The sequence below is a fragment of the Marmota marmota genome, unplaced genomic scaffold, assembly GCF_001458135.2.
Source record: "Marmota marmota marmota unplaced genomic scaffold, marMar, whole genome shotgun sequence".
Classification (NCBI taxonomy): Eukaryota; Metazoa; Chordata; class Mammalia; order Rodentia; family Sciuridae; genus Marmota; species Marmota marmota.
This window is the reverse complement of record NW_025999905.1, coordinates 5,112,574-5,133,985: the sequence shown is the minus strand read 5'-3', so window position 1 is coordinate 5,133,985 and position 21,412 is coordinate 5,112,574. Positions and strand designations below refer to the sequence as shown.

The following is a 21,412-nucleotide window of genomic DNA, read 5'->3' as shown; positions in this document are numbered from 1 at the left end:
TTTTACCGGAGATGACTTTGACTATCTTTCCTTTTTTTGGTCTAACATGAGCCTTGCAAAATCTAGTCTTGCTACCTACCATTCAAGCCTCTACTTGATATCTATTTGATAAGAAACATTATCTTGAAAGGCAGCCTACTTCATATCGGGTAGCTCTAGTTGTTAGATAATACTTTCCTTCATAGGAGAATGACATCCCTTTAATTTCTACTCAAAAGGCTCAGTTATTCCCTATATAACAAAGTTAAAAATAGTTACTTTATCAAACACAAATTCTTCAAATACCCTATGAAAATATTAGGTTTCTCCTTGTGTTCTGTTTCCCAATCTAATCATTACTGGTTCCTTCATATCTAATCTCTGTAAGAAGAATTAAAAGAATGGGATACCATTTCAATCCGAGTAGATATGGACTCTCACAAATCTGAGATTTTTCTTAAGGAGAAAGACTACAGTTTTTTGACTAGTGTTTTGGGGGGACCTGATTTAACATTCTCTGAGAATAGAGAAACCTGGGTAGCTAGAACCCCATAGCTGGTTTCCCCAGCTGAGGTTATCAAGAATGATGTGGGAGCTAGCCCAGAAAGATTAGACTGTTAAAAGATACTTGGGAGTCTCACAACAGCTCAATAGGTACATATCAGATGACCAACTGTTTAATTTTCAAAGTGCCATTATGTAACAAATATACAAAAGTCTAGCAGCATGCATATCCAAAGTTATTTTATTTCCAGGAATTTACCTAAATGAAATAATTAGAATAAGTGTACGAAAAATGTAGGCATATATAAATATCCATTCTATCACTATTTACTATTTATCAAAACAAAAAGAAACAACTGAAATATCAAAAAACAATTAGAATATTAAAGCCATATAATGGAATATTTAGAAAGCATTAAAAATGATACAACAGAAAGATGTTTACAATATTCTGTTAGTGAAATATAATTTAAAAAGTCCATATCTACTTCTGTATCTATCTATAGCTATATAAATTGCCACACCATAAAGTATGAAATAGTTGCTGTTATTTCTAAGGGATTATTTTAAGATAAAGTTTTTGAGGAATGAAAATACTTGTTTTTACACTACATATATATTCCTTTTTTTTTTAAGTTTAAAGAAATTAATTAAAGAGATGGAATAAAGAAATCAGAGCATAGAAGTTTATACCTATTTTGGAATTACTTACTCTAGTTGATCCCATGTCTTTCTTTCAGGAAGTAGTGAAATATGTTTAGTTTCTTCCATGTGAGTCCTTAGGTCTGATTTGGATTTGAATTTCACATGGCAGCCATAACATCTACATTGGTGAACTTGTCTTCGAATGAAATTGACCAGTTTTACTTGCTGATAGAAATTTAATCCTGAAAATGACAGCATATAGAATCATTAGACAACTGGTCAGACCCATATTGCACTGCTATAATTTCTTTTCAATTGAAGTTTAAATTAAATTTATATTTTACACTGTTATGTAAAAACATAAAACTTCTACATTGTTATGGGTTATCATGTGATGCTTAGCTACATGTTTAAACTGTAATGTTAGATCAGGATAAACATCTATTTCCTCAAACATCATTTATGGTGAAAACATTCAAAATCCTTTGTTATAATTTTTTAAAGGACACTTAATTAACCAATCTGAAGAGGCAGTGCAATTATAAAGCATACCAAATAATTCGAGCCAATACTTACTTACAGGGCTTATGTGCTCAGGACTATTCTAGTCACTTTCCATATATTAATATATTTTTATCTTCACAAAACACCAGCAGGTAGTAGTATCATATATATATTACATATTATTAAACTTTCCAAGGTTTCATTGCTAGTAAGTGGCAGAACTAGGATGTGACACCTGGCTATTAGCTCTAGAGCTGATGTTTCTGACTACTAAACTAATTACATATACAATGTATATACATGTCTGTAAGTGCAACACAACCAAGAGTCTAGGCAAGTACAGAATAAGCTGAAATGTGAGAAGTGAGAACTTCACTGAGATCCATGAGGAAATCAGTACTATATAACTCAATGTCCCTAATTCTTCCATGTAATGATACTGAGAATGATTCAGTTGGATATATGTGTAATGAATAACGCTAGCTACACTGCCAAACACTGCAGTAGGTGGTTTAGATACATTATTCACTATAATGTTTTTCTGACCTGAGTTCCAAGGTTATATAGGCAGTAAGTGTTGGAACTGGAGTATGAACTCTAATAGGACTTCAAAAATCTGTGTTCTTTCTATTGGTCTTCTCCACTTTATGATAGAACGAACCATTAACTTATATTTCATTGAAAGCACTTATCCATATAGGAAAGTGAGTGAAATTTTATGTGAAGGAAAACAAACCATATTTGAATATTATAGTTCAAAACAGATGAGAATCACTACTTCAGAGAGCTCTGGTAGGACCATCTATACAGAGCATTTTGGCTGTGTGCTCTCCAATCACGGCTATAAAACACAGTCATCATGTACAGGTTGGCTTATTAAAAAATGCAGCATCATGGAAAATAACTTCCAAATCAAACTTACCAAGTTCTGACTTTATTTTGAGGAGATTAAATTCATGTGCATCCTAAAAAAAGTAATGAATACACTTGTAAGCATATGAATTATTTAACCTCTAAGGATGAAGATATAGATAGCTTATAGGATGGAGTACTCCAGAAACAGCTTGAGTTCATCATCTTCTCCTTTTGAAATTTTCTAATTCTAACTACTTCACCTCACATTCAACTTCTTTTTAAAGCACTGTCCACAGAAATCATATCAGTAAGTTAAAGTGTTTTAATTATTTGTAGCTTATAGCTATAGTTTTTATAATTTACTGTGTCTGAAATATGTAGTCTGGTAAAAGTGTGCAGGTAAGATGTGGTGGCTCTACTGCACAGGGAATCTAAAATTATGGATACAGGTACTTTGTTCCACAAGCGGATAGGTAATTTCACTCATTTCTGTTTTTTATTTTATGCTGTCAAATACACAACTTAAATGTGGAAGTTTCTCTTTACTCCTAAATTCCTGTAAATCATACTTCCTTTTGATTTTCACAATGCAGAGGCTTGCTTTATTCTGTTTCCTTTCTGTAATTGTGTCAATGTTTTAATTTATAAGGTGATGAAGGACAGACATCATCTAACTGTGATGGCCATCACATGCATGATCATCAGGAATTTATGATACATTGTCACTGAAAGTGACCAAGCAGAGGTTGAAGCCACCTATTTAGGATGGGATCCCTACACAGCAGAGGGTACTGCAGTTCCTTTCAACTGAAAGACACTAGGCTATTAGGAGTTAAATTTAAACAGAAAATTTATACACACATATTCTGCTTTCATAAGGGTGAAGACATTTCTAATACTACCCAGGTTCTTATTTTACTGAACTAAAAAAGTTTATGAATGAAGAGGAGAGCATGGTCCACTGTTGACAAAGGTAACTGAGAGCAAGAGATGGAGAGAATATCAGAATCACTCAGAAATATTTTTCTATTATAATCACCTTTCAGCCCTCAAGCTGTTATAAATTATTATGTTCTTCCCTACCCTCAGAATATACTGAAGATCAGAGGTGTAGGGAGTATGTCTCTCTTAGGTATACTGGGATGAGTAAAATTTAGAACTATTAGCTTCAAGCTTTACTAAAATGTAAAAATGGCACCCAGAATGAAAAGCAGGCTGGGAATATACCTGAATTTCTTCTCTCCAAATCTTGATAACTGAAGGTTCTATAAGACCATACCCTGGACACTGTTAACCTACTACCTTCTCCTCCATTCTTCCAGGAATGTTAAATGACAACATACCTGTTCTTGATTTTCCAGTTAATAGTCCTTTCACGCTTTCTCCAGAAGAAATGAAAAGACTCTGAATCTCTACTGTTATAGTTGGGTACTGTTAATTTTTATCTTGTAAGCATCTCAAAGGTGGGATGGTATTAGTGGTCTGTGTAATCCCAGTACTAATAGTCACCCTGGTGTAGTCATATATACTAAGTAAACTGCCCTGCGCTCTGGTTCTCCTTGATAGACCTGTCCTGTCTCTTCTGTTTTGATTATTTGCTTAATGCACTTTTACAAATGGAATAATGATTGAGAAAACAAAGTATAAGCAAACAAAGGTGCAATAATTATCAGCTTCCTGTCAGAATGAAACAAAATTAAAATATATAAAAGCATCTCACCTCCATGTGAACATATAATTTCTCAATTGTTTCTGCTTGATTTTCACAAAATAGACAGACAGCAGACACAGGATGTTCTTCCCAATCAGACCATTTACTGGGGTAAAAAGAAAGAATCAAACAAGAAGCATGGATAATCTTTTAAATAAGAGGGTGCATTACATGGTGACTTGGTATTATTTTCTCATCCCTGGAAAATGCTGCCAATCTCAACTCTGACATTTTGGTAAAGATTGTCACATCATATTATAACTTTCTGCTATAGCTTTTGAAATTCAAAGCAGCACCATGAAATTAATATAAATAGAAAACAGGTGCTGCTCCATTTTCTCATATTTGCCATTCTTCTGAGCAGCTATTTCAACACAGAATCAGTGCAATGTTTTCCTGAGACAGCTAGGTTTAATTTGTAAAGGAATCATATCAAGAGATGTGGTGCTTGCTCTCATTAACCACAAGCACTAAGCACATGTGCTGTGAGGCGCGCGCGATGTTGGGAGTGCTTCTGCATGACAAACAGTGTATTTTCAAAAACCAAAATATGTATTTTTCACAAGGGAAATACTGATCATTTTTAAATGGGCAAGTCTTAAAACTGGTTGTAAACAGAGAACTCAAAAAGTATACATGATCTCTTTTAGTACTTCCCTGATCTACATGCATGTATTTTTGAAATACTTCTTGTCAAGTGAATAAAAGTAAAAGTGCCAGTATGGAAGAATTGTGAAGACAAGGAACCATCCATTCAAATTCAAATGGGAGAGTTTCTCTTGGCAAGTTTAGAAATTATCATTGTTTTGACTTTGAAGATCAACCTAACCCAATTTCCATCAAAGCTTCCCAATTAGAAAACAGTGAATACTTTCCCTAATCCTATGCATCCAGGTGGGAGTCACTAGCCCATCTGCTCAAGGTCATGACTATTAATATTTATAACATTTTATGTCATTAAAACTTCAGCATTCATCTATTAAACATTGTAATTAGTATGTCCTAATGGTAAAGAAATATTTTTATTATAGTCTGGAGGACTCGCTACCTAAATCTTTCTATATCAAGTAAATTTAGCAAATGGTACCTCTGCAACTTTGGACTTTTTCACTATTAAAATAATCTCAATCCAAAATCCTGGGAGAGAAAAAAGGTCAAATAGCTTTTGTGAAAAAGAGAATCACTAACAGTGAATCCTTTCAGGTTGAAAAGAATACTTCTTAAACTTGTAATTTCAAGCAAAGAGCTATGAATGTTTTAAGTTAGTAATCAATGGGATAAACACAGAAAAAGATCAACTTCAATTAGGTTATGTTCTATACTCCAAAGGTATACTCAATTAGGTTATACACTCTACTCCAATGAGAGTTCCAAGGTCCTAAGATTTCAGAATCTGGAGATCAACTGAATAAGCAAGGCATTTTGGAATAAATTTTTCACTGAAATATATATAATTGTTGTGCTAATTTAGTTGGAATAACTGTCTTTCCTATTAGATTTTTCTGTAAGACTTATTTTGAATTCACATTCTTTCCATATTACATGAAAAAATGCATGGCTCAAAGTGGGGATTTTTTTTTTCTTTTTCTTTTTTTGTCCTTGGAATGACAGTTTTAGACCAAACCAAAGCATTATCTTCTTACTCTTGAAACACAGTAATTAATTAGCAGCAACAAGTCTTACTCTTCCTGATGGTCTAGGAACTCCCCATCATCTTCCAACTGAACTTCTTCCCATGATTTTCCAAGTTCCTTTGTAGGAAGAATAGAGTAAAGAGATTGAGAAAAGGGGAAAGAAGACAAAAAATAGTCATAGAACTTAAAACAAAACAAAACAAAACAAAAACAATCAAAACCCCCCAAAACTAAAAAACCAAAAGCCAAACCAAACTCACTAAAATAGTTTTGAAACAATACAGGTAGGATATATTAAGATTTTTATTTCAGCGATAAGAATAGTTATATCCTAATAAGCTTTCAATGTTTCTCTTTTTGTAGAAGCAGAAGTATCCTTGCAATCAAGTTCTTTTCTTTTAAATTTAAATCAGTGTTTTCTCAACCCTGGGTATGTATTAGAATGTCTTGTGAATCTTTAAAAAAAGCCACCATATCTCCTGACAGAGATCCTGAAACAACCTCCTAAATGGACTATTTCTACTCTAGGGCCCCTGTGGTCTATTTCCCAGCCAGCAGCCACAGTAGTCTTTCAAAGGATACTTCTCTATATGTACAAACCCTCTCACGGCGTCCCATCACTGAAGAAAATTCAGATCTGATGATGGCTTATGAGACCTCCATAGCCTCTTTGTCTCTCCATCCTTATTTCCCAATACCTTTTTTCTTCCTCAATATACTCCAGACCAGTTTTTTTGCTATGCCTTGGACACAGCATAGTTACACCACCCAGCTCTTTCATACTTGTTGCATCCTCTGCCTGAAATGCTGCTCTCCCATGTGCCTCCACTGGCTCAGTCACTCTGGACTACTCTGTCTAAAACAATACTCCTCTTGAAAGTTACTTTTTTTTTCCTTCTGTCATGTTTTATTGTTTTTATAAGCACTGATCACTACCTTAAATCATTGTCTGTATCTGTTTGTTTTCTTATTTGTTCACTTCCCCCACTAGACTGTCCAGGAGGATGTGGCCTTTGTTTATGCATACGTTTCCAGCGACTGGCATACAGTGGGTACTAGAAAGTATTTTGTGAGTTGGATTATAACTAAAAAAATCTAAAAATTTGAGGACAACTTAGAACTTACCTCAACAGTATTTTGTAAGATGACTAAAAGACGTCTATAAAGCACATAGTACTGGCCATGAGTAGGTGCTCAATTACCCATTCAAATCCTTTTTATCCCTTACAGTTAGTAGAACAATTCTCCCTTGTGAAGGCTATGTCTGGCAAGCCTAGTCCCAATTCCAGCAAAACTTTAAGGATTGAAGAGCAGGAATGATTTCTTCTGAGCTATTCCCCTGTTTTTGTCCTGTCTTCTCTCTCCACCAACTTCAAACTATGCTAGGCAAAAGCAGATGGTGCACCATAGAGGAATGTAGAAGTATTAATGGACACCTTTAAGCAGGAACCTCTGGAGGGGGACAATTCCAGCTTGACTTGCTATAAGCACAGAATACAGTATTCAATATCCTTCTTTTGGAAAAACACCACCCAAATTCACTTAGTTATGAATATTTATTTTTCTCAAATAAAAGTATTCATTAAGCTAAAAACAAAGAACTGTGAGTGCCATTATGATTTAGTGGGAGAAAGAAAAATCTATCATCCATCAACTTAACAAGAAGTTTTGAAGATATCATTACAGAGAGTAAATTTGGACTCTACAGTATATTTCCCAGAGTTATCATAAAGCATGTAAACATCATTACAGGACATCAAGAATGGCTTCTACACTATTAACAGGATCTTTATTAGAACATTTGGCAATAAATTAATCTTTCTTGCCATATTTGGTCTCTCTGGATAAGGACTTTTGGTCATGCTTTTATTGCTGCAAGATATTATCAAGTATGAACCATCTGTGATATTATCATTCTAAATGATATAGGAAAAGGATGTTTATCAATAAATGTTTTGAGCCAAAAGGACAACAACAAAAATATATCTTTCACTGTCAAATTTCCAAACTGAAAAGCATAATTTTATAATTTCTGTGGTGTTCAGTACAACATGTAAATGTAAGAATTTACTTAGGTAATATAGTATCAAGCATTTATCAAACTCGAGAGGAAAATAGAAATATATGTTCATTAGTATATTAGGAAATAAGCAATTACCATGTGACATAGCCCAGGCTTCCCTAAAGCACTCTACTTTGGTACTGTTAAATGTATGGTTTATTACAGGAACAAGACCCACAGAGAAAAAAAAAATTACAAAAAATAAAGCACATAACTCCTTAATTAAGATGCTGTGCCTGCTAATGAATCATTTAGGAAAGCAAAGGATGCAAGAAAAACAAAGTTTGGAAGCCATATCAGTAAAGATGTTCAGAACACCCCCTCAAACCCCAGCATCAGATGGCTTATGAACAATGAGAGGGTGGAAGAAAACATGAAGAAAAAAAAAAAAAAAAAAAAAAGAAAAGATCCCAACCAGCACACTCCCCCCAATACATACACTTACATATGCTTGCACACATACACACACACACACATGCACACACACAAAAAAACCCAGTAACATTTAAAATGTGAACAAATTAGAGCGAACTATAACAAAACCATGAGAAACAGGTTAAGAGTCTACATTTATTATATGTGGCTTTGTATATTTTAAGAGTAAAATATTTTCAAATGATAAAAAAATGGCAAAAAATTAGTTCTCTTTAGGAAAACTGAGTACTTGATACATGAGCACCATGGGAACATGTAGCCAAAGGCCGAAAGATGGCAAGCAATTTGTTGCCCGCTGAGGCAGGAGTACATGACTAGTGAAACTTACTGGTACTTTGTCCCTTAACCATCCTATCTTATTGAACTCTTTTGTTTGTGAGAAAACAAACCGAGAACTTGAAGTAGATAATCCAGACTATGCAAAGAATTTTTAATGTATTTGCAAGCCTGTTATTATTCAGAAAATGGATATGAATTATTAAACATGGAAATAATCTCACCTAAGAAGAAAAAAGGAACCTGTCAATTTGGCTCTCCTCCCTTGATGACTGTTGGAGTGTCTCTTGCCAGGATATCCTGGACACTTTCATCCCTGCATACTGGAGATTCTATAGTGTTTGGGAGGGGAGGAACTTTATGGATAGATGACAATTATTGCATATAGGATATAAAACAGGTCGAATACTGACTATGTAGACACCATTGCAAGGTGTTCGAACACACAAGTTTACATGTCTGTCTCCCATGCCAACCTCTGAACTCTTTGAGAGCAGTGATCAAATTAGTCACCCTGTCTGCAATGTTTTACTTTCTGTTCTAGCAGCTGTGTCCTGGAAGACACTTAAATGTATGTAGAACATATGAAGCCAATGAAGTGGATGTCCAGGCACTGACTACCAATACAACAATCCTTCTGTTTTTTGTGCACAATCATGTCAGCCTTTTCCCTCAGAGGAATAAACAATAAATGTCTCATTTACTAAAACTTTTTAGTATTAGCATTATTATTATTCATTGCTTAGGTAAAATTTTATATTACTTTATAAATGACTTACTTTTCTTTTTTCATGTTAAATGGAGTTTAAAAGAAAACAGAGAAACTGTTGGCCCTCTTTTTTTCTCTAATTACACATTACTACTATTGGGAACACATTACTACTATTTATATTCACATTCCATGTATTATAATACTTTCTTTTACAACAATATTCTTTAAAATATTCCTAGAAAGTTATTAAGATTGATGCCTCTTGTAAGCACTCCTCTAGTTCAGGCATTACATATCTTTAGAGACTTTACAGGCTTCTTCAATCTTTTTCAAAATTGTTTATAGAATTTTAATAATACTAAGGCATCACAACAAATTTAAGTTCCTCCCCCAAATCTCTTAGTTATTGGCTATCTACACCATTAGAAAGGTTTCCAGTGCTACTTAGGCTATAGGTTTATAGGAGAGAGACTTAATGCACAGATTAAAGTTAGCTTACTTTGATGTTGGTCACTTTTTAGTTTGTTACAAAAGAGGCAAGGGAGGGTTAAAAATATCATTGTGAAATCAACACCACTACTTGACCAAAAAACTTAAACCAGAAGCACAAGATGTATTATCTCAATGAGAAAAATGAAGAAAACTGATGCAGAAGATAAATACTTTTCATTGTTATATAAACTTGGAAAAATTACTTATCTTCTGTGCTCCAGTCTCCCATTCTATAATATAGGTTTAATAATAATACCTGTGTTGTACTGGGGTTGTGGTTCAGTGGCACAGTGCTTGCCTAGCATGTGTGAGGCACTGGGTTTGGTCCTTGGTACCACACAAAAATAAAAACAAATAAAATAAAGGTATTGTGTCCATCTATAACTAAAAAAGAAAAATACCTGTGTCATAGGGATGTGATTAGGATTAAATGATTTAATATAAATATCTAAGTTTAATATAAATACCTAGGATGGTGCCAGGCCCATAATAAGTATTCTAATAGTTACTGGATTAAAAAAAATGACTTGTGTCAATAATACCCTAAAGCTGTGATTTAATTTTCATTTTATATTCATTAAACTTTATGTTCTCTTTAGCCATCATTTGCCACAGTAAATATGGATACTATGTGGCCATACAATCTAGCATGCTCACTTAGATATAGCTGGCACTCCTATTAATTATTTCAGTTTTGACAGTTATATTACTTGATGCCCTGGGAATGAAATATACTTTTCAAAAAGTGCCAGTAGAATATTATTGTGCAGATACTTTGTATCCTTTAAAAGGTAAATACCTCCAGCTATACAATATTCTACTAATTCTAAGCTTTTGAATATTAGCTTAAAACAGTCCCATAAGGAAGAACTACTAACTTACTATCACAATTTGCTGCAGTAGTTGAATACTTCTTAGAAATAAGACTGAAGTCCACTCCCTATTGGATTAAGCTAGGCCCTGAAGCAGCACTTGCTCTAGGAAGTACAACTGAATGATTTCAAGAGAACTCAAAGGGTGCCTTTGCCTTTAGCTGGTTGTAAAACATTTGAAGCAAACCATGGAAACCTCCCAGAGTCAATCTTCAAACACATGCTAAACTTGCTTCTCATGGGGAATTTCAGTTTAACATTATATGGATGTCAGAACAAACAAAAATTCCACCCTAAGAGTAGAGATTTCCAACATAATTCAGGATATGCTTCTTTCTATCCAATAGATAAAAGGGCTGATTATATTCAATAAGCCTTCTGTGGCCAATAAGTTTACATTTTAATTCATTCATATTGAGAGGAAAAAAACCAAACCAAACCCAATTTTTATTGCTTAAGAAATTATCAGTTAAAAACAAAACTCCCCATCTTTCTTTCAGTCCCTCTAGAGAATTACTTAACTCCTGTCTTTGTATGAATAGTTTCCTTCCTTTGCTATATAGAATTAAAAAGTTGGGGAATGGAGGGTAGGACCAGTAGCACTCCCTAGTCATTGTGTTAATCCAGAACCCCTTCCCATATTTTTAAGTACCCAACGTGGCATAAGCTTCCAACTGAATACCTCTTTTTACCCAAAGAGACTGTAATCTATAGAAGCCAGCAAATGCTATCAAAGTTTCTGGGCAAGGAGAGTTTTCAATGCTTTTAAAATCCTCAGAGAGGTAACCTGGTTAGTTCACCCTGCCAGGCAAACAAATAAAAGTTGCCTTGCATAGTCAAATGCATTGGTTTCCCTAAAAATGACTCTGGAAATAAACTGGGCCAGGCCCTGTGTTCAATCCCCAGTACTGCAAAAAAAAAGAAAAAAGAAAAAAAAAAGCTGGTTCAGCTGGTTGCAGTGGTGCATACCTGTAATCCCAGTGACTTGGAAGGCTGAGGCAGAAGGATCACAAGTTTGAGGGCAACCTCAGCAATTTAGCGAAACCTTATCTCAAAAACAAAAACAAAAAACAAAAAAAGAAAAAGTAGTGGCAGGAATGAAGTTTAGTGGTACAGCACCCTTGGGTTCCATTTCCAGTATCATAAAACAAACAAACAAAACAAAACAAAATAAAAAACCACCCCCAAACAACAACACAAGTCAAAACGGGTACAGAGAACAATGATGATACAATATGTTTTGAGAGAAATGGGAGAGTCTTTTAGTGGGGAGGAAGGGAAAGAGTAAAGAAATTGCTTTTAAATAATTATCTTGCATAGCACCAGTGCTCAACAAATGTTTTTGGAAGAGAATACAGTAGTCTCTGGCCTCAAGTTAACAGATAAGGTGATAAGTAGAGGATGGTATGTGGACATCCAAATGATATACTTTTTTCTTTTTTGGTCACAATCACTGTGAATTCTAGAACATGACATTTTTACTATATAAATACTTGCCAGATCAAATACAAATCAAATCAAATCATGCTTTGTAAACCACTGCTAACTGCTGCTTGAAGGTGTTCCTCAATTATATTTTAACCCTTGTGCTAATTTCTTATTCAAACATTAGTTGGCCTTTAGGAAGATTTTGTTTGTAGAACTGCAATTAAATTTTAAATTATGAAAAGAAAGCTTACCAAGTAATTGATGACATAAAATCTGTCATATTCTCTGTTCTTAGGATTGATTCTGCGATGCTGCTTTTTTCTCATGTGATCTCTAAGTGTATTTTTGTCCCTAAAGTTCTTCTCACAATATAAGCACTGCAAACTAAAAGAAATACACAAACATTGTTAAGATTAAACAAATTTCTTGGATAGTAACTATAGGAGACCTTTATTGAGGTTGTATTTATTCATTTTAGGTCATACAAAATATTCAAACTACCCTTGCTGGAATTATCTTGTTGCTTTAGTAATCAAACTACTTATTCTAAAATGAAAATGTACGTATACTCTTTAAATAATTATAATAGCAACTAGCACTGACTGTCTCTATTGCATATGATAATTAACACATGGTAGGTATATCCTGTAAACTAATTTGCAGGTTTGCCAGTCCCTAGTACCTGTGGAAGTTTTAAAATATTTGTCCTCTCTGTTGTTATTTTCTGATTTCTAAACTGAATATTTACATTTTATATTTTTTATAATTTCATATATATTTATTGAGCACTTATTAGGTGTTATGAACTGTTATGTATACATATATATGAATAAAATACACAGTAGCTGTTTTTTATTATATCATTCTCATATGCCTTCTGCTTGAAAATCTCCATTAATAGGGAATTAATTCAACACTTAATAAAGCAGTAATTACCAGTATTGAGCAGATTACTAACAAAAATGTTTTTTTCTTACCAAGTCTGACAGCTGAAACTGCCTGCAATTTTTATCTATCAGTCATCAGAACCACAGAGTAAATCTAATCTCTTTTACATGAATTCTCAGTGATTGTAATCTTCCAATGTTTTAGTTCTGAATTTAAAAAATTTCTACTAAACATCCTTTTGCTTATTATACCACAGAAATAAGCATATTCTTTTAGAGCAAATAACTTAGGGGCAATAAGGTGATTACTGATATTCATTATTGCTAATCTTATTAGAATGCACATCATGTCTTTAAAACTGAATGGTGAAATGATTCATCTTAACATAATTGAATAATATAACAGAATTCAAATTAAGAACTTTGTTTTTTTTTTTAAAAAATCACACATCTGTATCTACTTCCCTTATGTTACTGCTCTTAATGTAGTGGGTTGAGATTCCAGGCAAGTGAGCATTATATTTTCTTCAAAAACTAGGTCCTGGGGGGGGAAAAAAAATCTTTGGGCCCTTTCCTAGAAAAAAGTAGAAATGTTTTTGAAAGCCATTTTGATGATTCAGAAAATTTCTTGCATTATTTTAATAGGTTAAGCTTTAACTATTCAAGGTTGCTAGAATATAACCTTGGGACAATGAAGTATTATATATAAATTTGAATAAAAAATAAACGGTGAAAGAATACATATACTTGGCTATATGACACATAAAACTGAATTAACTAATACCTTGAAAATATATTTCTTTATTAAATATGTAAAAAAGTTACAATGAAAAGTAAAGGAATTAAAATTTCAAATTGAGAATAGTGACTTCTGGGGAGATAAAAAGAGGGAAAGGCAAACAGGGAAACAAAGGAATAAATAATGTTCTATTTCTTAGACTACATGATGAGTACATTCTTCATACTCTACATGATATATCTTATATGGTATGTACACTGTTTGGCATAAGTGACATATTTTAATTGAAAAAATTTAAAAACACTAAAGTCAGTATATTCTACATAAGATAGGATGGTTGTACAAAATGCAAATTCTTCCAGCACAGGAGATTTCCATTTCTTCAATTACTTTTATCAAATTAATTTAAAAAATTCACAGAGTCCATTATTAAAATATGTCTAGGCCATGTTTCATAAAATAGTACTTACTTGTCAAGCTTCTTCTGTAACATACAAAGAAATTCACTGCAGTTTACAATGTTGTCTGGCAATCCAATATTGAAAGCATGCTCTCTGGCCATGTGGTTCAAAAGAACAGATCTATGAAGAATTTGTATTATTTACAAATCATCTAGGAACAATTAGGCTAGAAATAGTAATCATGTAACAATAATTAAGAGGACTAAACAAGCACTAAACACTGGCATAAACATTTCAGCTATTGAAGAGTAATATGTTATAAGGTACGTAAATACAAACATAATCACATCAGTACTGGAAGGCTAAAATTAACTGACACTGGAAGGGTTATCCTCACAGCAATAACAGGTTTCTGTCCTTTAACCTATTAAATAAATTGTGCTTCCTCTACTTTTGCAATTGATAACGAGTATGATGGTTAATTTTAGATATCAACTTTACTAGATTAAGAGATACTAGAGAACTGGTGAAGTATTTTTGGACACGTCTGTGAGGGTGTCCAGAGGAAACTGGCGTGAATCTAAGTGGACTAAGTTGGGGAAGATGTGCCTTCAATTTAGGTGGGCACCATCTGGTTAGTGTGGATAAAAGAAAAAACAGAGAAAAGGTGATTTGGTCTCTCTTCTGAGGCTGGGGAACTGTCTTCCTCCCAACCTTGGATACCAAAATTCCAGGCTCTCTGGCTTTGGGACTCCAAGACTTTACTCTGGTGGCCCCAGGGTTGAGCCTTCAGTCTCAGACTGAGAATTACACCATCAGTTTTCCTGGTTCTTAGCCCTTCAGACTGCGCCATGATACTGGCACCTGAGGGTCTCCAACTCTTAAGACACCCTGTCATGGGACTTCTCAGCCTCTATGATTGCATACATCAATTTCTCTAATAAATCTCTTGTTTTACCATCCCCACAAATATCCTATTGGTTCTTTCTGTCTGGAGAACTCTAACTAATACAATGAGGGAGAGATGAAACAACTGCCTAACAGTAAGATAACCTGTGATCATAGACATTTATCTAATTTGAACCCACAGTTAACAGGTCTAATTACTTTCAAGGGTTATGATGAACTGGAAACACAATGACCAGCCTATTGATTAGTCTATGTAGAAAAGGAAAATTTTATTTTTTTTCTAAATTTAATTTTAACTGACATATAAAAACATAAATGCACATATTTATGGGCTACCATATGAAATTTTGATAAATACATTAATGTAATGTTTAAATCAGGTTAAACATTTCTGTCTCCTTGAACATTTATCATTTATTTATGGTGAAAATATTCACACTCTTATCTTCTAGCTTTCTGAAATACAAAGTGCATTATCATTTTATCTAGTCACTCTATTGTGCAATAGCACAGAGCAACTTCTTACTCCTGTTTTATCTATAACTTTATGCCCACTGATCAACCTCTCCCCATCCTTCCTTACCCCATGTTCTCCCCAGATTCTGGTAATCACCATTCTATTCTCAACTTCTATGAGATCAACTTTGTTTATATTCCACCTAACAATGAAATCATGTGGTACTTGTCTTTCTGTGGCATATCCTCAAGTTCTATCCATGTTCACAAAAATGAAGGATTTCATAGTTTTATATGGCTGAATAGTTTTCCACAGTGTATATATGTGAAATTTTAATTTATGTAACTTCTACAATAGCAAATAAGCAAATGTGTAGAATACATCCCTCAAGGACGTTATTACAACTTTACTTCATAAAATAAAGGTGAAAGTTTTGTGGAACTTATCAGTATACAACCCACATAAATATTATATGCATATTGGCATATTACATTTTATTTTATGTAGCTTATTTAGATATTTTCCTTGCCCCCACCAATTTTTGGGGGGGGCGGGGACTAGGATTGAACTCAGGGGCATTTAAATTATATCCCTAGCCCTTATTTTTTATTTTGAGGCAGGTTCTCATTAAGTTGCTTAGGGTCTCAGTAAATTGCTGACACTGGCCTTGAATTTGTAATCCCCTTGCCTCAGCCTCCTGAGTTGCTAAAATTACATGTGTACCAACTGCACCCAGCCCAAATTGCTTAGTTTCTTTTTTCCCTTGAGGAAGTGAAATAAAGCAAACATTTCCAAAAATGCCTGTTGGCCTTTTCTTTTTACTATGTGGAGATATGTTTATTAATCTGTGGTTAACATGCTCAATGTGTAACTGCTTAACTATTGCTGACAACTATGACTAAAAGTACTTGTTGGGGTAGTTCAGAGAGTCTTTTGTGCCTACAAGGGTTCTTCTTGGCCAGCCTAGCTAAAGGCAGATCCTCCCAGAGGTACAGAGATGTTCTCCATGATTCTAGGCTCTGCTACTTCCCCACAGTGAATGTGCCCATGGGAGCCTAACTTGGCTCCAAAGATTTTTTGTTTTTGAACCTGCTAACCAGGCAATCAGATCTTAAAAGGCAGGGAAGAGGATAAATAGGCAGTTGTCTCAAAGCAAGCAGGTTTGTTGGGAGGTTTCTCCTGCCCGTGTGCTCAACTGCTACCATCCCTGTTGCTTTCTGGATTGAGGTAAGTTCTGTGAAAGGACAAAACAGAGGGAGGCCTGCCCAAAGAAGAGTTTTGGTGGAGTTACCAGTCTGTGCTTGGCCCCAGGCTGTAATCTGATATTCTTTGGTATCTTCTGGCTTTAGGGAGCAGTGGCCCAAACTTAGCCATAACTTCCTTTGGGTTCTAAGACTGATGTCCAGGCAGTAAAGGGTGGCCAGGTATAGTTAGAATGGTAGCAGGCTCAAGAAGGTATTGTCCTCTCTAGTAACTCCTAATTGTGTGAGCCAGTTCCTATAATAATATCCTCTTATATAATTCTATGTCTCAGAGAACCCTGACTAATGTAACCATCTAAGTGGTATGCTAGCTAAGTCAATTCTGGGTTAATTCACCCTATTCCTGTGAGTTGAGAAGGTGGGAAGAAGTCACTACCATCTGCATTCACTCTACTAACCTTAGCAGCTGGTTGGTGAAGGCAGGAAAATCTTTGGGGCTTTGGAGCAAAGATGGCACCTTACTTGATCTGCTTCATCTTAGATTTTGAAATTCTTTAATTTATGATCAGTCAAGATGATCTCCTAAATTGTTGACTTCATTTTTTAAATTTAAATTAATTTCTAGCTAACTAAGGTTTAATTTCTGAAAAATTAACTACATGACAATTTAAAATAGTATTTGAACTCTTTACCTTCTTTATAAACTTAACTTTATCATTAATCATACAATTTGTCTTCAAATTACAAGTTTCACAGAAACTTAGTTTTCATAATTTTTTTCACATTTACATCTTTTTTCACATTCATATTAGTTCTTAAAGACATTTAATAATTATTAATATGTAATTAATACATTTTGGGTTGAATTGAAATTAATTAATACAATTATTAATATGTAATTAATACATTTTGGGTTGAATTGAAATTTTACTTACAGTATTACTTCATGAACTAGACTTCTTCCTTCTACACTTTAGAAATAAAAATTTCCCTACACAATTCTCTCCAATCTCATTTTTCCCCCTACTAGATTAATATTAGCTGTTATCAGTCTTCTCTAAACTTTTTAAAAAGGTATTTATTTATTTTTTAATTGTAGTTGGACACAATACTTTTATTTATTTATTTTTATTTGGTGCTGAGGATGGAACCCAGGGCCTCACACGTGCTAGGCAAGTGCTCTACTGCTGAGCCACAACCCCAGTTCTCTTCTTTAAACTTAAAACGGTATTTTGGGCAAATTGGATTAAGTTAAAGGAATAGCTTTGAGAAGAACTTTCATAAGGATGTCTGAAAATCTGTTCCTCCATAAAAGCAATTAGGACATGGGCAAAAATTGTCAAAAATCAACTTTGTTTTTAGAACTCTGGAAATTCACCAGAGGCTTACAAAAATCTAATGAGCAGTTATTGAAGAAAATGGCAATGGGTTGGGGTTGTGACTCAGTGGTAGAGTGCTTGCCTAGCATGTGGGAGGCACTGGGTTTGATTCTCATCATTGTATTTAATATATGAATAAAATAAAGGTCCATCAACAACTAATAATATATATCATTTTTTTTAAAATAGTAAGAATGATGAGCTTTGTGGTGCTCTATTTCATTCTTATCTTAAGCTACATCACAGCTTTGAAACCCAGCAGCCTCACAGGCACTGGAGGCCAAAGGAGGAGTGGGACATTTCTAAAGAATCATTACTATTTGTCTGTCAGGTACTGAGAAAAGTCCCATTCACAGGGTTTTTCTTTATATGACCTAAGTCTACTCAGGCTATTTGCCAAAAAAAACCCCCAAAACAAACAAAAAAAATCAGTGACAACTTTTTTAACATTACAGCTGCCTGAGGAAAATATTGATTGGGGCAAATAATAGCCTAGCCAAAACACCTATAAAGAACTGGGGAATGAGATGCCTATAGAAAAATCTGAAAAGTTCTGGCATATTCCTGGGGATCTAGAAGGCCACATCCATGTGCAAGCTCAGGAAAAAAATGAGAAGACCTAATCTCTTACTTGTAGCTAATTCTGAGCCTCTACTCAATCATGAAGTGTAGGCTATGGCAGAGCTGTAAACTGATGTAGGGTTGAAGGTATTTTTCAATCTATATACAGAACCCTAGACAAAGAACTGATCATTAGTGAACACTAAGCTAACTGGGTAAAGACTTCAGATTCCACACATGATCAAGAGTACACAGTTTAAAGAATTAGTCTATGAAAGTTACTAAACATACAAATAGCAATAAAAACCCTGGTGAAGCAGGGGAGGAATCTGATTGAGTTGTCACATTATATTATTTATTATTTTCTTATTTTTTTTCACATTATGTTATTTAGATGTTGAGTTTTCAAAAAAAATCATACGCAAACAAACCAAACAAAAAACCCTAATTCATACACATGGGAAAATTAACAGAAATTACTCCTCAGCATCCCATAAGAATAAATAAATAAAGTGAAGGTATTCTGTCCATCTCCAACTACAAAAAAAGAAAATACAAACAAAAAAAATTACTCCAGAGGAAGTCCAGAATCTCACAAAGGCTTTAAGTCAGCTAAGATGAATATGTTCAAAAAAACTAAAGGAAACCATGTCTAAAGAATCAAAGGTAAGTCTGAGAATGATACCTTACCAAACAAAGAACATTTAACAACAACAAAAAAGTAGGAATTATAAAAAAGATTAGGAATTTTGAAGTTGAAAAGTATAATGACTGAACTGAAAATTTTACTAAGGTACTCAAAAGAAACTTTGAGCTGGCAGAAGTAAGAATCACTGAGTTTGGGCTGGGGTTGTGGCTCAGTGGTAGAGTGCTTGCCAAGCAGATGTGAGGCACTGGGTTCGATCTCAGCACCACATAAAAATAAAATAAAGATATTGTGTCTGCCTAAAACTAAAAAATAAATTAAAAAAATAATTTCACTGAGCTTGAAGACTGATCAATTGAGATTTTCCAGTGCAGGTACAGGAGAAAAATGATTGAATAAAAATAAATAGAGTCTTAGAGCCATTCTCTACCAACATATGTATAATAGGATTTCTGAAAGATGCAGGTAGAGGAGAAGTGGTAGAAAGGAGATCTGAAAAATTATTGTCTGAAAACTTCCCATATCCAATGAAAAAACACAAGAAGCCAACAAACGTCAAATAGAAGATACCAACGAAATGCAAATCAAGATATAAACTGTCAAAGGGTAAAGACAAAGAGTGAGTCTTGAAAGTGGAAAGAAAAAAATTAACTCATAATATATGAGGGATCCTTAATAAGACTAACATTTGAATTCTCATCAGAAATTATGGATATGAGAAGGCAGGGGGATGACAAAGTGCTGGGGGAAAAAAAAAGACTACAAACCAAAAACTTGATGTCAAGAAAAACTGCTTTTCAAAAAATGAAGAAGAATGGGGCTAGGGTGTGGCTCAGTGGTAGAGAGCTTGCCTGGCAAGTTTGAGGGCACTGGGTTTGATCCTTAGCATCACATAAGGATAAATAAATAAAATAAAGGTATTGTGTCCATCTACAACTAAAATAAAATAAAATAATAATAATAATAATAAAAGAAAAGAAAGGAGGAGAAATCAAGGTACTCCCAAATAAACAGAAACTGAAAAAATTTCCTACTAGCATTTCTTCCCAATCAGAAACTAAAGGGAGTCCTTTAGGCACTTGACGATAACTCATATCTAAATGAAGAAATAAAGAACACTGGCAAAGCTAATTACAAAGGTAAATATAAAAGGCAATACACATGTATGTTTGGTGACAACTCTTCTTTTGTCCAATAGACAACTGCATAAATCAGTAAGATGTCTTTTGTATGGTCACAATGGAACAAAGGGTGGGGGAGGGAAAAAAACTATGTTGGAGTAAATTATTTTATACCACTGAAATTATGTTATAGGTATTGATTCGAACTAGATTTATATAAAATTAAAATTCTAATCATAATCCCCAGAGAATTCAGTAAGAAAACAGCTCAAAAATATGATAAAAAACCAACAGGAAATTAAAAAACCATATTCTGGAAAATGCCTATTCAATACAAATGAAGCAGTAATGGAGGAGGAAAGGAATAAAACAATCTAAAAAATAGAAAACAAATAGCAAAATATTAGAAGTAAATTCCATGTTATTAGTAATTAATTATATTAGACACGAAAGAAACACTGCAATCAAAAGGCACAATGGATTTTAAAAAATGACCCAACTATATGCTGTCTATAAGAGATACACTTTAGACTCAGACAAATAGGTTAAAAGAAATAGCTAGTACATTCCATGGTCAAAGGTGTACTGGGGAGGATAAAGAATAGATCTAGCAAAGACTTAGGTATTATACCAGAAACCCTACACCTACTAGCAGAAAATGCAGGCCCAACACTTCAACATGTCAGCTTAGGAGCCGACTTCCTCAACAAAGCTCCTAAAGCCCAAGAAATAAAATAAAAAATCAATAAATGGTATGGTATTAAACTATTCTTGTTGTGAATACCAATAAGTGGTATTCACAGCAAAGGAAACAGTCAAGAACATGAATAAGAGAGCCTACAGAATGGGAGAAAAATTTTGCCATCCACACCTCAGATAAGGAGTTAATTTCCAGGATATACAAAGAACTCAAAAAGATGAACACCAGAAAAACAAATAATCCAATCAATAAATGGGCATAGGAACTAAACAGACACTTCTCAAAAGAAGAAATATAATAA

General features: G+C 34.0%; 1 protein-coding gene across 2 annotated transcripts in view; it reads right to left on the bottom strand.

Annotated features, from left to right (window-relative positions):
- The window catches only part of Znf277 (zinc finger protein 277), a 139,442-nt gene that overhangs the window by 13,248 nt on the left and 104,782 nt on the right, over positions 1-21,412 (bottom strand). For both annotated transcript variants that reach the window (XM_048799624.1, XM_015498106.2), the window contains exons 6-11: positions 14,206-14,316; positions 12,361-12,493; positions 5,882-5,949; positions 4,208-4,304; positions 2,555-2,597; positions 1,196-1,370 (exon numbers count right to left, since the gene is read on the bottom strand). In XM_048799624.1, the coding sequence (XP_048655581.1) occupies positions 1,196-1,370; positions 2,555-2,597; positions 4,208-4,304; positions 5,882-5,949; positions 12,361-12,493; positions 14,206-14,316 (627 nt within the window). The remainder of the gene's footprint in view (positions 1-1,195; positions 1,371-2,554; positions 2,598-4,207; positions 4,305-5,881; positions 5,950-12,360; positions 12,494-14,205; positions 14,317-21,412) is intronic.